At 35.1% G+C, this 15,471-nt stretch overlaps 2 protein-coding genes and 1 long non-coding RNA gene across 5 annotated transcripts; 1 reads left to right on the top strand and 2 right to left on the bottom strand.

Annotated features, from left to right (window-relative positions):
* Window positions 1-48: 48 nt before the first annotated feature.
* Window positions 49-4,350, bottom strand: LOC117783579 (solute carrier family 28 member 3). Its single transcript, XM_034621029.1, has 9 exons — window positions 4,190-4,350; window positions 3,320-3,373; window positions 3,221-3,256; window positions 2,986-3,160; window positions 2,713-2,923; window positions 1,893-2,657; window positions 517-844; window positions 273-453; window positions 49-196 (listed from the first exon to the last, which is right to left on the bottom strand). The coding sequence occupies exons 2-9, from the start codon at window positions 3,371-3,373 to the stop codon at window positions 111-113; spliced, it is 1,836 nt and encodes a 611-aa protein (XP_034476920.1). The 5' UTR covers window positions 4,190-4,350; the 3' UTR covers window positions 49-110.
* LOC117783580 lies at window positions 858-1,436 on the top strand. Its single transcript, XR_004617374.1, has 2 exons — window positions 858-947; window positions 1,133-1,436. It is a non-coding gene; the product is annotated as an uncharacterized LOC117783580 (long non-coding RNA).
* Window positions 4,351-6,547: 2,197 nt separating the features above from the next.
* LOC117785193 (protein anachronism) lies at window positions 6,548-15,040 on the bottom strand. 3 transcript variants are annotated; one of them, XM_034623105.1, is made up of 5 exons: window positions 14,399-15,040; window positions 8,926-9,320; window positions 8,607-8,846; window positions 7,595-7,667; window positions 6,548-7,100 (listed from the first exon to the last, which is right to left on the bottom strand). In XM_034623105.1, the coding sequence occupies exons 1-5, from the start codon at window positions 14,695-14,697 to the stop codon at window positions 6,740-6,742; spliced, it is 1,368 nt and encodes a 455-aa protein (XP_034478996.1). In that variant the 5' UTR covers window positions 14,698-15,040; the 3' UTR covers window positions 6,548-6,739. The 3 variants fall into 3 exon arrangements, with proteins under 3 accessions (XP_034478996.1, XP_034478997.1, XP_034478998.1); XM_034623106.1 differs by having other exon boundaries at window positions 8,935-9,320; XM_034623107.1 differs by having other exon boundaries at window positions 6,999-7,100; window positions 8,611-8,846.
* Between the last annotated feature and the right edge of the window lie 431 nt (window positions 15,041-15,471).

The following is a 15,471-nucleotide window of genomic DNA, read 5'->3' as shown; positions in this document are numbered from 1 at the left end:
TATATTGTTTTTCTAGAGAGTGCAGGACTAATTAAAAGACCAAGTTTCAATTTTAGTTAAATAAATATATTTACTAATATGAGGAAGCCGTAGCTTTGCCACAATAAAGACTAGACCATAGTTATATTTCTGCGTCCCAATTTTTCAAATATTTTATCATAGTGATACTGTTCCTCAGCATCTTGTATCAAAATGCCTGCAATGAGATGAGGAATTATTAGAGTATTAGTAGAACTTTCAAGTGGAGTTCTTTTCAAGTATTCTATACACACCTGCAAAACTGGCAGAGATGAAACAAACGATGCTGCCCACAATAAAAGCTCTAAAAGCGACCGTGGTAATTGTGGCACGTCGTTTGGGAGCCATAGCACTCAGCGATCCGATGAGAATGCCCAGCGAACTGGGATTGGCAAAGCCGCAGATGGCAAATGTGGCAATGCCAGCACTGCGAGCCTGTGAATTAAATACAAATTAATTATACACATTCTTTAAAGAGTATGCAGTTGAGTTACTTACGGAAATATCACCATTGTCAATATATTGGCCAAGACGTTCGTAGGCGACAAACTCATTGATGATGGTCTTTGAGGCCACCACTTTGGCAATAATATCGCAATCATCCCATGGCACGCCCATAGCCCAGGCAAGCGGTATAAAAAGCTTGGAGAACAGCCATTCAAAGTCAATCTCCTCGTGTCCAATGAGAAAGCCCAGCCAACTGACAACGCCATTAAGGAACGCAACGAATGCGACAAATGCCACAATATTGGCAATAATACCAAGAACAATGGGCACAGCATTGGAGGCGCCACTAGAAGCTGCATCCAACAAGGAGGAGTCCTCGCTACAGATTATTTATAGAATCATTTAAAGAAGGTATAAAGGGTAAATAAGGGTGTATTATGGAGTATATAGGTGAATAAGATGGATTTGGGGAGTAAAAACAGGTAAAGAAATTATTTATAAAAGTATATAGGGCAAATAATGGAGTATAATAGCGTATTTGGGTGAAAAATTTGGATTTGGGGAGTAAATACAGGTAATATGATTATTTATAGAAGGTATACAGGGCAAACAAATGTGTATAATAGCGTATGAAAGTGAATAAGAAGGATTTTGAGAGTAAAATCAGGTAATATAATTATTTATAGAAGGTATATAGTGCAAATAATGGTGTATAATGGCGTATGTAGGTGAATAATATGGATTTGGGGAGTAAAAACAGGTAAAAGAGTTATTTATAGAAAGTATACAGGGCAAATAATGGTGTATATTAGCGTATAAAAGTGAATAAGAAGGATTTGGGGAGTAAGAATATGTAATAAAATTATTTTTAGAAGGTATAAAGGGCAATTAATGGTGTATAATAGCGTATATAGGTGAATGAAATGGATTTGGGGAGTATTAACAGGTAAAAGAAATATTTATAGAAGGTATACAGGGCAAATTATGGTGTAAAATGGCGTATTTAGGTGAATAAGATGGATTTGGGGACTAAAAACCGGTAACATAATTATGTATAGAAGGTATACAGGGCAATTAATGGTGTATAATAGAGTATTTGAGTTTATAATATGAATTTGGCGAGTAAAAACTGGTTATAGAATTATTTATAGAAGGTATACCGGGCATATAATGGTGTATAATAGTGTAATAGTAATAATATGGGTGAATAAAATGGATTTGGGGAGTAAAAACAGGTAAAATAATTATTTATAGAAGAGATATAGGGCAAACAAATTTGTATAATAGCGTATATAAATGAATAAAAAGGATTTGGGGAGGTATACAGGTCAAATAATGGTGTATAATGGCGTATGTAGGTGAATAAGATGGAAATATAGCAATCAGCCATCCGAATCTGTATCTTAATCAAAATTTGATCAACTCACGATTTCTCCAACTGTATGGTATCACTTGACGTTTGGCTAACTTCCGTTTCGGGCATGTACAACTTGGATATGGCCAATGTGGCGGGTGCTGCCATCACCGAGGATGTGATCAAGTGAGCTGCTGAGGCACCAAAGGATAGATATGCTGCCAGCACAGTACCGGAAACTGTGGCAAAGCCCGATACCATAATACTGTGTATTTCGCTCTTGGTCAGCTTATTGATATAGGGTCGGATGAGCATGGGACTCTCGGACATGCCCAGAAATATGTTAGCCGCTGCTGTAACGCTCTCGCAGACAGTTGTGCCCAAGATCTGTTGCAGTATCCAGCCCAGTTTGATGACCACCCACTGCATGGTGCCCAGATAGTAGAGGACCGATATGAAGAAACTGAAGAAAAAGATCACGGGCAATATGCCAAAGGCAAAGGTCTTTGTGTCAATCAAAAAGTCGCCGAACACAAAGCGTGCACCATCTGTGGCATAGTCCAAAAATGTGGCCACCTTGTTGCCCAGACACTCGAAGATCTGTCGACCCACCGTCCAGCGTATGCAAAAGACGCCAAGCAGAAACTGGCAGGTGATTCCCGTTACCACAATGCGCCACTTGATGGCACTCCGTTTGGTGGAGAACAGAAATCCGCAGAATATAAAGAAACAGGGTGCCACCAAGGAGACCAATTTCTGCGGTTCATCCCTGGTCTCAAAGAACAGGAATATGCCCAAGATGATAAGCAATATGATTATCAAGACTGTTGATACCACGCTGCGATAAGAAAAGATTATTGTATGGGTACGACTAGAAGATACTCTACACTTACCGGGTTCTGCTGAAACGGTGCCACTTCACAGAGGCTGGATGCAGATAGTTCTTGTGCAGATGTCGTCCTAACTTCGGCTTGAATATTTGGTAATAGAACAGGCCCAAGTAGATGAAGCCCAGGAGCAGGACGAGCATGCCATATCCAGTACAGAAGCGTATGCCACACATCAGCGGGTTTGAGGGTTGGTAATAATGACAATCATATTTGTCTGTTGAAGATCGCAATGATGTACTTTAAAATAGCCACACAGCTAACTGAGATTAGACATACTTAAATCATGGTAGTAATAAGTGGCATAGCAGAAGTAGGCAATTATAAGTCCTTGGAGCACCAGATGAAGTCCAATTTTAACCCAGCGAGGGAGTTTGCTTTCAGGTTTCGCTGCGATGATCTCTCCATTCTCCACAGGATCATGATCATGTATGTTGTCAACTTGAAAGTCAGTCTGCAGCAAAGATAAGCGTAATTCACAATTCAAATAAGTAATCGTAAATCGTTTTCATACCTTATTAAAGTCAGATTTGTTTACATCCATATCATTCTGTAATGAAGATAGTTCACTTAGTTTACAGTTTAACAAATAAATAGAGATGTGTGTACGTACATGATCCAATTCATAGGAATTGTTAATGGCCCCCTCTTTTTCTTTATTGGCCATCTAAAATTATATAAATTTTTTCGTTATTTCAATGATAACGTGTGTAGCTATATTTCCCTAATCTCTATTTAAGTTCTCCTTTGGTATTAAACGTTAAAGTGCACTGAATAATGTTTTTCCTCATTCTTACAGATAAGTTTGGGTTGGTGCCGATAAGCTGGACACAGCACGTGGATTCTATAGCCAGTTTGGTCAAGTGCTGATTTCTGAAAATGCTCGTATATCAAGAGTAGTTAGCTTGATACAGAATTACATTTCAATCATAAACGTAAGGTGAAGTCCCCAATAAATGCGAGCTTATCAGAAATCAGAATGGACACCCACTAAATTCTTCATGAATTGACGTTAGTAATACAATTGTGGCATATAATTCATATATTCCGTTAAACAGGCTGTTTATAATCAGATAATACAACTATCGAAGCTCTTATCTGCTCAATCACATTGAAAGTTTCAAGGTGAATCATCAACTCGACTGGAAATTAAGCTGAATTCCTTTTAGGTGAGAATGCTTATCCAGCAATTAAGCTGCATTCTTTTCAGGTGCGACTACTTATTCAGAAATTAAATTGAAATATTGTCAGGCAAGGCTACTTATCCAGATATACAAATTATAAGACATTTGTTTTGCAATTCTATTTAAAATTATTAAGCTGTTTTTTGAGCTTAACAGATTTTATGATTATCATGACATCTGTCTAAATAAAAGTGCACACAAAAGTATCTAGATACACGTAACAGTTTATTATTATTTATTTAACTTTTTATTTCTCCGCCATATATCAGCGAGTGTTATTAAAATTACAGGTAATTCACCTTTTCAAATTTGTTGTTGTTTATGTCGCGGTAAACACAATTTCACAGTCGCAACCTTCGTGTGTGTATTTGAATTGTATATAAATATATTTAACATATATATTCAAGCACGATTTTAACTGTAATTATTTTTCGGGCAGTGGAATATCGGCCATTGTAACTGATTGAATGCCGCGGAACGACTAAAACTGGAAACTGCCAAAAGCCGTTTAATATATGCCGTTTACTATTTGTTACTCTTTCTACCCTGTAGCACTTGAAACTAGCCAATACGGGTATGCTTAAACTATGCAACAGGCTGAAGAATTTAATTGTGATCATATATGGTAAATACTTTTAAAATGATTATATTTAATTATAATTTATTATATATAATTTGATTTCGACAAGAAAAATACAAGAGAGCTATTAATAATAATTACAATTAATAATTACAATTTAATAATTTCAACGACTCTCAAGCTCCTGTGATTTTTGTGATATCTACCATCCATTTTCATCGGAGCTATGAAGGATCAATTGTAACCAATAAATTATATTTTCATGCTACAAATTGAAATAATTTAGTTATAAATTTTTTCCAGTAATTAGCAACGCATTCTGTTGCTAGCACTTCAAACTGAGAAGTGCAGGGTATCTTTATATCGAACCCTCTCACTTAGACCAAATTTTTGGCTGTTTTAATCACACATTTGATATTTATATCAGTTATTTAAGTGTAAATCATTTAGAAGCTGCTGTTGTTGCTGATTACAAGTAGAGAGTGCAGGGTATTTCTATGTCGAACCCTATCGTATACCGTAATCTTACATGAGTGCTGTGGCCCATGATAATGAATTGCTACACGGTAAAAAATAATGCAGAACTTGGCATTGGTAATAGAAACAGTTAAGAAGCGAATCTAGTTGGTGTCGTAGTTGTATATTTGGAGTGCATTCTCAAAGCGTTGTATATTATGTTAATATTTACCACTTTATCAGCTTCGAAATGAGGCCCATGAGAGCTTGTGTCGATATTTACCAAAGATAACTCCGAAATTGCGTGATAAAGCCACGAGAGCCCCGAGAGAGCAGCAATATTCTCTCGAGCTACATTAATTTAATTAGAACAACATGGTACAATGTGGAATAGCGAATAGATTGAGAGATTGAGTATCATATCGGATACGAGCAGGTGATTTAATGTACTAATCTACTGACACTTTGACAATTCTGTTGATAATTTATTTCTGTATTTACTTGTCAATCTGCCGTGTTCTCTTTATCTTTAGTATAAGGGGTAGATTATCACATTGATTTTGATTTCTTGACATCTTATCGAAGCACTTACCCAAAGTGTTGCCAAGACAATAATCGGCTGAAATAAATATTGAAAAATTATACAAATAATACTTGAATAAAACGAAGTACGTATACTTAATATTTATAGTAGTCACGTGTTGATTTTATTGCAGGTAGGTAATATAATAGTTATTGAATGTGTAAACGCATGTAATAGGCAAAGTTTCACAATTGTTATTGTTCGTGCGATCTGATTTGATTTGCAGTCGGTTGGATTACAAAAGGAGTTAAGTTTAATTAAGTAAAAAAACATGAGTTTTTAACGGATTATATTAAATAGAAGTTATGCACACAAACTTCTCAGTTCACACAGAGTTCACAGTTGAACAGTTATGAGATTAAAAAGTGTTTGATATTAACATTCTGTTATCCACTTGCATGACTTTTCACGTTTTGTAGCTACATATATAAAAGGAAGGCACTTTTTAACCTAGTGACTTAATAACAAAACTATACACGTAAATGCGTGTATGTGTGTATATGTTTAGATGTGTACGTATATAAATTCAGTAGGCTTATGTGTGCGTATAAATACTCATGGGTTTATAGACTACTTGCCCTTGCCCTTGTAAATATAATTCATGTTTAGTTGTATTCAGGATTTGTGCCGTGGAAAATTTTCTTTTTATTTGAGAGCAAGGGCAAAATGCTCCTATAATGTTATACATATTTAGATTAATGTTTATACGTTTTATTATTTTTATTATTATTATAATATATAAGTATTTATATATATTCGTAATGAAATTAGTTTTGAGGTTCCAACAATTCTATGATAATTTAAGCAAAAAATTCTCAAATTCAACCACATCTAAATCACAGACTCCTAATATAAGAGAGATTTAAAAATAATAATATGCGTACATATAAAATACATAAACATATGTAGACACTCTCAAATAAAATACAAATTTCGAGTAATTTGTCAAAAATTTTCAACTTACAAATCAAAGCACTAATAATATAAACAATATAAGATTATAAAAAAAATTACAAAAAATTAAAAAAAAAATATGAATGACATGAACTAAAAGCTATTTAAGTCAACTGGCCCTAAAGATACAAAAACAATAAACTAACACCAGCATATATGCATGTATGTATAGTATGTATATGTGTGTGTGTGTGAGACATGAATCGGTGAATTGCATGTGCAATGGAATTGTGTGCGTGTGTGTGTGTGTGTGTGAGTGTGTGTGCGAATATGCGTTTACTCCTCGCTCTGTGAATTATGATGCTTATGATGATTGTGATGCTGATGATGGTGACGATGATGATAGTTGGATTCACAGTCTGGCATTGAATGCTGTTGTTGGTTGTGATGATGATGCCGGCGATGGTGATGAACTTGCTCCATCTCCTGGCTCTCATTCTCGCTGTTCTCAAGCATATTGTCAATTGTGGGTGAATTTAATGTGGTTGATTCGGTGTTCAGGTTTTCCTTGCTTCGGTTTGGATTATAAGTTTTATGCTTTAAGGCTTCAAGCTGACTTCTTTCGTAGTTGCTATGGTCGAAGTTCTTCACCGACAAATCTCCATTGCCCACGAATAGCACATCTAACCTTGGACATCTGTAAGAAAATAATAACAAATAATTTTGTTAATTATAATGAATCAAATTTATTTTACTGTCGGTGTTGGAACCAGTGTTGCCAACTTTTAAGAGTAAATAATAATTGTTGGAAAATTTTAGCAGAATATTTGTAAGAGTTTTGTAAAAAAATTTTATTTAATTTATTTAAACATAGTTACACAACTTTTCCCTCTGAGGCACAACGAATTCTCAGCATTCAAATTTAAATTCACATATATTTTTTCGAATTAAAAATTTTCATTAAACTGTTAATTTTTTGCAAATTATTGCTATAAAATTAAGACGATTTTAATTGTGCACGTTTTCAGATTGTGATCTAAGACACAAACCATTAAAGCGACAGCCGAAAAGTATGCAACATTTTTTCTATATTTGGTGAATTGATAATTAATAATATAGCATACTTTTATGCGAAACACAAAAGGAAATTGAAATGAAATTGTAATTAATTGATAATTGTGTTGTACTTACTTGGACAAGTTGTTGTTTTCCAAACTAGACACACTCGTCGCTGATCTGTAGAAGGTCCAAGGGACTGCAAGATCTGTAAAATACATTTAAGAGAGTATATTAAACCAACTGCATTTAAATATGAGTTGCATGCAATATTCAACTGAACAAGAAAAGACTTCAAACAGAAACAACAAACATGCAAGATAATCGGGGATTGGCAATAACAATAATAAAAAAAAAACAACAACAACAAGAATAATCAAACATAAAGCAACAACAGAGGCAGCGGCAACAGCAGCAGCAGCAACTGAACAATGTACGCACAACGGTGCGTATGAGCAATTAGCATTAGTAGCATAAACGGCGTAAGCTGAGTGTGTAGTGTGTGTGTGTATATCTTACCAACAAAACTTGCGACATGAAAACTATTGAATACTATGAATAAATTGTCAGATTGTTACTTCCGCTAGACGGAATAAATCGGTTGTGAAATTTGTGAATCTTTCACATAAATATCGAACGGAAGAAACTTTCGCAATTCGTAAGAGACAATTGACACGAAAACATACCGAAATTCTTGAAAACAGACGCCAGCACAAAATTGGAAAACGTGCTTGTATTTTAATTGAATTGAATGCTTTACTTAGCATTTTACGAGTGGCATTTTTTATGCAGTCGCATTTTTTGGAGTCTCGCCAGAGTCGCGACAAACATTTGCTGAGCTCGTCGAAACGAATGTGCGACGTACTTTCGAACGGCGTTTTTGTATTCGATATTACAGACACCGCAGAAATGTGTTATTGTTTTTTGCTTGCAACATTGTCCCAAAAGAAATGTAGTATATTTGACCTTTTAGGGAAATGTAAATAAACGCTAAGATGTGGGGGCTTGGCCTGAAGATAGAAATCAAAGATTTATATGGAAAGTGCAGCCCTGAAGAACTCGCTCTCTTTTCTTATCTTTTCATTAATTGAATTTAATTTGGACTCATGTCTGGCAGTTAGTTAAGCTTGGCAAACAACACGCTTACCTGCCTGATCACAAGTGGGTGGTCGAAAGTAGAGTCCGGGCAACAGTTGATTCTCCTCATCATCGTGCACCTCGATCATCAGCTGGCCAACAACAATATGTGCATTGCTATTGTTGTTGTTGTTAGTTTGTGCTCTTGCTGGTTGACACCAATAGTTAAGGGCACATTTCACATCAATGTCCACCCAGCCGGTCTTGGTCGAGCTCAGCATCATTGTGTTGCAGGTGCGTTTCTTAGTTTCTGTACGAAAGACAATAAAAAAAGTAATGGCATAAAGCAACTGATCCTGAACAACAGCTATATGTACTTGAAGACGCACTTAACTTACGTTTCTTCTTCAGCTGATAGACAATGGAGACTGTGACGCGTATCTGGGACTCGAGCATGGGTTCTGGGCAAATGGGTTCCATTGCCGACGTTGGCTGGCGTGTTGCCTCCTGGCCAGCTGTTGCCCTTGGATTCACCTTGTAGAGCCGCAGAAAGGCGCTTTCCACGTTGGTGGCATTGTTATTGTGCTGGAAAATGCTGTCGGCAAACTGTAATGTGACATTATTTAAACGCTGCCAGTTGTGCTGCAGAGTCGTCTCGCCGTTGCACATAGGATAACCAGCCTTCTCATGGGTTGCCTTCGGTTGATCATCCACACTTGGAGGCTCATCGGCATTCTGTTTATTGGACAGTGCAAATTGTATGCGTTGTTGTACCTCATTCATCCTGCAATTGGATAGGCACAAGAATCTAGTTTAGTTCAAGTGTTTACTGCGATTATGACTATCTAACTAATTTAGTTCAAGTGTTTATGTAAAGCCTCACTTAATTGACATTTAAGCGTTGTCGTAACTGGCGCACAACAACAACAGCAACAGCAACAAGAGCAACAACAACAAGAGCAACCCACAAATGAAAACGTGCCATTTAGCTCAGCTTTATAGCGCATTGATTCAATTTAGACAGACAAAACTGACAAACTGACAGGCAGACAAATAGACAGACAGACGTCTAGTTCTTTATAAGCTTTTTTTTTTTATTTTTTGTGTGGAAATTGGGTTGTGTCTTTTACTCTGACATCTCAGGCAATAGAAACTGATTAGCCTCTATTTAGCGAGCCCAGAAATTGATGCTTCCGCGCCTTATCAACAGCCTACCAGTATTTTTCAATTAAATCACACAATTTGTAAAAGTTCTTACGAACTGTTTACAATTTTCTATAAGATAATTAAGTGAAAATTGAATCAAACAATTTAGTAAAAACTATCAATCATTTGTAAGAGTTTAAATGAAATATGCAAATTACTTTTTGTAAAAAATAAAATAGTAAAGATTTTAATTGTTTAAGGTCTCATGTAAGTTTGTTTTATTGTCTTTAACTAATTAACTAATCTCAAAATGCAGATGAAATATTTTATGGGAACTAATTTAAAAAAAATTTTTTATTGTAGTAAATTCAGAAATATTTAAAATTTTCTGTAACAATACATTTAGAAGAACTTCAATCTGATATGTAAATAAATTAATCATATACAAAAATACATAGTTCATTGCCTCATTGCCTAAACTAGAAGTAGTTTCAATTAACTAATTGTTTGTATGTGCCTAGCTTTGAGTGACTTTTCCTAAATATCTCGCAGATAGAAATATGTATCTAATAAGTGACCGAGGCGGATAAGAAGATCAAAATGCCGTGTCACTTAAAAAGCCATCGAGACGGTAGAGAAATGTTTCGTCTGGACGGACAACAATAGTTGTACAAACATACGTATACAGCAGTTATAGTTATGATCTAATCTGGCACACACATGTGCGCAATTGGACAATTGTGAGTACTCATGTGTGTGTGTGTGTTATGTCTGTCTGGATCGGTAATTGAGACGCGCTTTTGCAAAAGTTGCTCATAAAATGTTGCTGCGAATGCCAGAAAAAAAACAACAACAACTATTTGAACTGAAGGAGACTGTAGTCAAAATAAAAAGCTGATTAATTGTTGGCCAACAAATGGCCCAAAGAAAATATTTGAATTTGGCTTACAGCTTTGCTTATTATTGTTATTGTTATTATTATTATTGTTATTGTTATTGTTGAGCTGTCGCGGTTTTTGGCCTGCGGCGTATTTTGTCTAGCCAAAATAATTATGGCAACATGCTCTGAAAGTGAACCAAGCCAGGCCAAAAGCCTAGCCAAGTCAAGTTAAGCCAAGTTGACTGAAGTGAAGTGGAGTCAACTCAGCTCAAGTCGAGTCAGGCCAAGTCAAGTTAACCCACTATGACTAACTTTGAAAATAATGAGCAGAAATATAAGTCAAATAATTTTTGTATAAATTAATTTGGGTCGCTGAATTTAAAAATGAGTTCAGAAACTGTGTAGAAGGTTTCCTTTAACTGTAAGCTGACCATATGTAAACATATTTCATTTATTTATTTTTTTTGGATAAATATTTTTAATGTTTTATTAAAATAAATTAGTATTATTAAAATATTTCAAAAAGCTTTTTAGTGATTAAATGCTTATTTTTCATATTTTTTACAAATATGCTATTTAATTTGATTAGTAATTAAACGTTTCTTTTATAAAAAAAAGAATAAGTTAAATTGATGGACTATTTTGTAAGTTGTATTAATTTAAAAAACTCACATTTTAAAAGATGGAATTTAACGCAGAAAAAACACAAAACGTGTGCAAGTCAAAAAAAAATACCCTAAAAGCCTCTGAGAGATTTTAAGCATTTGCAAATAATTTGTTGTATTTATAAGCAAAAGTCAAAAAATATTTTTTTATTAAAAAATGAATGACTTTTTTAGTTATTTCAATTAAAGAGTTAAGTGTCTTGAGACACGCTTTTGTGTTAGAGGGTTAAGTCAGGCCAAGAGTGGAGACTGTAAACGCCTTTGGCTTATTATATGTATAGTTATGTTTCTTGCAAATTTATGTTTATGTTTATATTCAACTAGCGATCAAGCAAGGAATGATTGCCTCCCCCTCCGCTACCAGACAAAATGGCACGCTGAGGAGTTTCGTTGACTGTCTGCCAACTGTTGGGGCATGAACTTGAAAACTCGTTGCTGTTGTTGTTGTTGTTGTTGTTGTTAACTTGCGGCTGCTTTAGCTGTTGCTGTCTGTCTGGGGCCTGTCTAGACGCCTGTTGTACGAGGTTGTGGCTTTTTATTGGCTAGGCTAAATGCAGCAGCCACAACAACAGCAGACGCTGTCCAGGAGGCAGTTGTTGTTGTTGTTGTTGCTGTTGCTGCAGCTGAGGCATGGCGTGACTCACGCAGCCCGAATTGCAATTGCAACTGCAACTGCAACTGCAACAACGCGCTGTCCTCTCGAGCTGAGCATGCGCAGTTGGCAGGTGAATCTCTGGCCTCCATTTGGCCAGTTGAAGTATTACTTAAGCTGTTGCATGCAACCTTCTGTTGAATCTTTGCTTCCTTTTTTTTGTATTTATTTTTTATTTATATATGTCGTCTCCTAGCAACGCGTATTCGTCTGTCTGTCTGCCTCTTTGTGGTTTGCCTCTTGTTTTGTTGCCTACCTCTCGACTGTCTGGACCAACTTCTGCTCCCTCTTCCGCTCTCTCTCTCTCTCTCTCTTTCTCGCTCGCTCTCTCTCCCGCTGTCTCTGTCTCTGTGTGCGCATACACAATGCGCGGCTAGACAGTGTCTCGCCGGCTGCACTTCATTATCATGCGTCGACGAACAGTAGTCGCTTGTCCAGTCCACTTTGTCAGTCTGCCAGTCAGTCAGTCTGTCAGTCAGTTTGTCAGTCAGTTTGTCAGTCTGTTTGCATTGACTGTGGGGGCAGGTCTGAGTCTGAGTCTGAGCAAACATACAACATACACTGATAAAAAAAATGTTCTAAAAACAAGATTTTTCTCAAAACTAAGAGTTTTGGTCTAAAAAATGCTTTGAGAACATCAAATTCTTAAATAAAGAAAACAAATCCTGAATTTAAGAACATTTCAAGCAGGACCAAGTTCATATTTTAGGAAATAATCTTAAAATTAAAATCAAACAATAAACAAAAAAATAATATTTTTATATTTATAATATCCTTTTTTTTTTAAATTTTGATTTCTATACATTTTATCCTATTTTATTTTAGTAATTTTATAAATATTATTTTTATATTTATAATTTTCTTCTTTTTTTAAATTTTGATTTATATACACTTTATTCTATTTTAGTAATTCTATAAATGTTATTTTAAAACTTATAACATTTTTTTTTTTAATTTTGATTTATGTACACTTTATTCTGTTTTAGTAATTTTATAAATGTTATTTTCCTAACAATTTAAGATTTTTATGCTTGTATTAAGAACTTAGATTTCTTAGAATAAAATTCTTAGTACTCGTATTAGTAATATAATCTTAAAAAGTTCTTATTATAAGAACTTAATATTTAAGATAAATTTTCTTGATTTTAGAAGTTGGTCTTTTTTTTTCAGTGTAGCTGCTGCTTTACGACCATGTGTCCATGTCGCGATATTACTCATACGTCATAATTATGTATGAATTCAAACAAGAGATGAAAACATTTAGATACCGCCGACTAGCATTAATCAAATGCCTTTGATTGTGGTTCTTGTGGTTCTTGTTGTTGTTGCTGTTGTTGTTGTTGTTGTTGAGACAACAAGAATATCATATTATTTATGTATGTATGGTTAAATGTATGTGTGTGTGTGTGTGTGTACATTTAGTGTTGTCTAGGCATGGTACATGCATGTCTCGCATAGCAACGACCTACAAAAAGTTCATTAACGGAGCCAGCTAGACATGGCCCAGACTGTTCCCAGACATTTGCCAGACAGGCGGCCACATTGGACGACGTATACAAATACGCAGAGGCCGGCGACGGAATTCGTTGCAATTGCAGCCATTCAGTCTCACTTCTCTTTAGCTGTCTCAGTCACTGTGTATGACTCTGTGTGTGTGTGTGAGCGTGTGTGTGTGTGTGTATGAGTGTCTGCTTTTATGCAGCAGTGTTTGCCAGTTGTAAGTAGTATCTGATAGGTACACACAGTCAACTGCAACAGATACAGATACAAATACAGATACTGATTCAGATACTTGACAATTGACAGCGCCCTCAGCTTTGTGGCAGGCTTTTTGTCGTCACAATCCGACAGACACCACGTGCTGATCTGATCTGATTTGATTAGCGTATAAAAAGGAAGAGTGCATATGCCAAGCACTTATCAATTTGGCATTTGCCACACGTGCTTATCACACATGTTTCCACTATAATATTCACATGATTTATTTTTGAACTCTTTGATTACTTTGCATTTTGCTGGAAAATCGTGTTGAATGCCTAACGATTTGAGGCATAAGATTGATCGAGCTATAATAATATAATATATGTATACAAGAAAAATGCATATATTTTCAACCTTGAAAGCTTCAATTGCTTTTTCCTTTGTTTTTCGCTTCACACAATTTCTTATTGAAAATTGCAAATTTTTGAGAAATTGTGTTTACACTTAATTTTTGTATTCATTTTTGTATCTAAATACATATTAAGATTTGCAATGTGCAATCGTTGAAATTTCCAATTTAAACTTTTCTTCACATAAATTTTGTTTATTTGTACAATGTTTCAATGTGCTACAAAATTTGCATTTTTATATTTTCTATATAAAAGTTCAATATTTTTTGTTGCCAGGTTAAGCTAAAAAGTGCAAGGTCACTCCATGAAATTTATAAATTTTTGGTGTTGTGTGTTTTTTAAGATATAATTTTAATCTAATTGATAAATTGTTTGGCTTGCGAAATGTTCACAGAAACTGTTACTTACCGCCTTACGGCTATTTGATCCAGCAGTTGATTCCTGGTGGCTTGTGTTGTCTCATCCTTACCACTGGGATTTGAACCGTTCTGTATGCGTCTGACCTGCTCTTGGGTTAGATTGAACATGCTCCAGATGGTGCGATTGTTGGGATCGACCACCTCAGATCGCACATCGCCGTCCATGAAGGCCGACCGATTGATCCGTCCCGCATTGCAGGACAAAATCAGCTGCAGGCACAACAGCAACAGTAACAACAACACGCTGACACGCCTACTGCCGCCCTCACAGCACACAACACTTGACATTTTTTTGGGAGCTTCAAACAGCAACTATACGAACGGTGTATTACGAGTTCTTGGCAATGGGCCTAATCTGTTAGTTTATCACACAAATTGAACAGTTAAAGCCTAAGCAATAAATTGATTCATTTTATATTTGATATAAATGAGAGAATTTAATAATTATTTAACAGCACTGCAGTTCTTAACACTCTTTAAGCGTTCCTTTTATTTTAAAACGCTTCCGAACTTGATTTCCTTGTGGACTTTGTTTTTCTTTTTTTTTTACTTATTTCGATTTTGTGTGTTTTTGGCTTTTTTGCTTCTCGATGTGTTCGCTCTAAGAACCAAGTATGAAGTGATTTGCACGACTCAATTTTTAGTCTTAAATAAGAAAATATTTGGCGCTGGGCATATCTACTTTGTTATGGTCGTAAACGGGCTGCGGCTGCACTACAAAAAATTATATAGTTACTTCCCATTTGCTAGGCCTAACGAGATTACTCATCTAAAAATTGTGAACTTATATATTTATATAGTTTTTATTTTTAAAGTTTTAGTCTTAGCAATCTATAAATATGACTAAGATATTTTATTAAATTAAATCGGTAGCCTGAAGATCAAAAAAATATTTTTAAATTTTCCACTAGTTACTGATATTATTTGAATATTCTACTATTCTAATTAATATTTCATAATCAAACATGTTTCTTAATCATCCAATTAGACTGTACTTATACATATTTTTAAATTTTCTACTAATTACTGTTATTATTTGAATATTTTACTAATTAATATTTC

Source organism: Drosophila innubila (assembly GCF_004354385.1).
Source record: "Drosophila innubila isolate TH190305 chromosome 2R unlocalized genomic scaffold, UK_Dinn_1.0 1_C_2R, whole genome shotgun sequence".
Lineage (NCBI taxonomy): Eukaryota > Metazoa > Arthropoda > Insecta > Diptera > Drosophilidae > Drosophila > Drosophila innubila.
The sequence above is the reverse complement of the archived record's forward strand: the minus strand, read 5'-3'. Positions and strand labels throughout refer to the sequence as shown.

Excerpts from the sequence above, each read along its gene's own strand:
- LOC117785193 (XM_034623105.1), bottom strand. The coding sequence starts at position 14,697 with ATGTCAAGTGTTGTGTGCTGTGAGGGCGGCAGTAGGCGTGTCAGCGTG. Across the intron at positions 7,668-8,606 it reads ACCCACTTGTGATCAGGCAG|ATCTTGCAGTCCCTTGGACC; the intron begins GTAAGCGTGTTG and ends TGTATTTTACAG. Across the intron at positions 7,101-7,594 it reads GAAAACAACAACTTGTCCAA|ATGTCCAAGGTTAGATGTGC; the intron begins GTAAGTACAACA and ends ATTTTCTTACAG.
- LOC117783579 (XM_034621029.1), bottom strand. The coding sequence starts at position 3,373 with ATGGCCAATAAAGAAAAAGAGGGGGCCATTAACAATTCCTATGAATTG. Across the intron at positions 3,257-3,319 it reads ATTCCTATGAATTGGATCAT|AATGATATGGATGTAAACAA; the intron begins GTACGTACACAC and ends TCTTCATTACAG. Across the intron at positions 197-272 it reads CATCTCTGCCAGTTTTGCAG|GCATTTTGATACAAGATGCT; the intron begins GTGTGTATAGAA and ends ATCTCATTGCAG.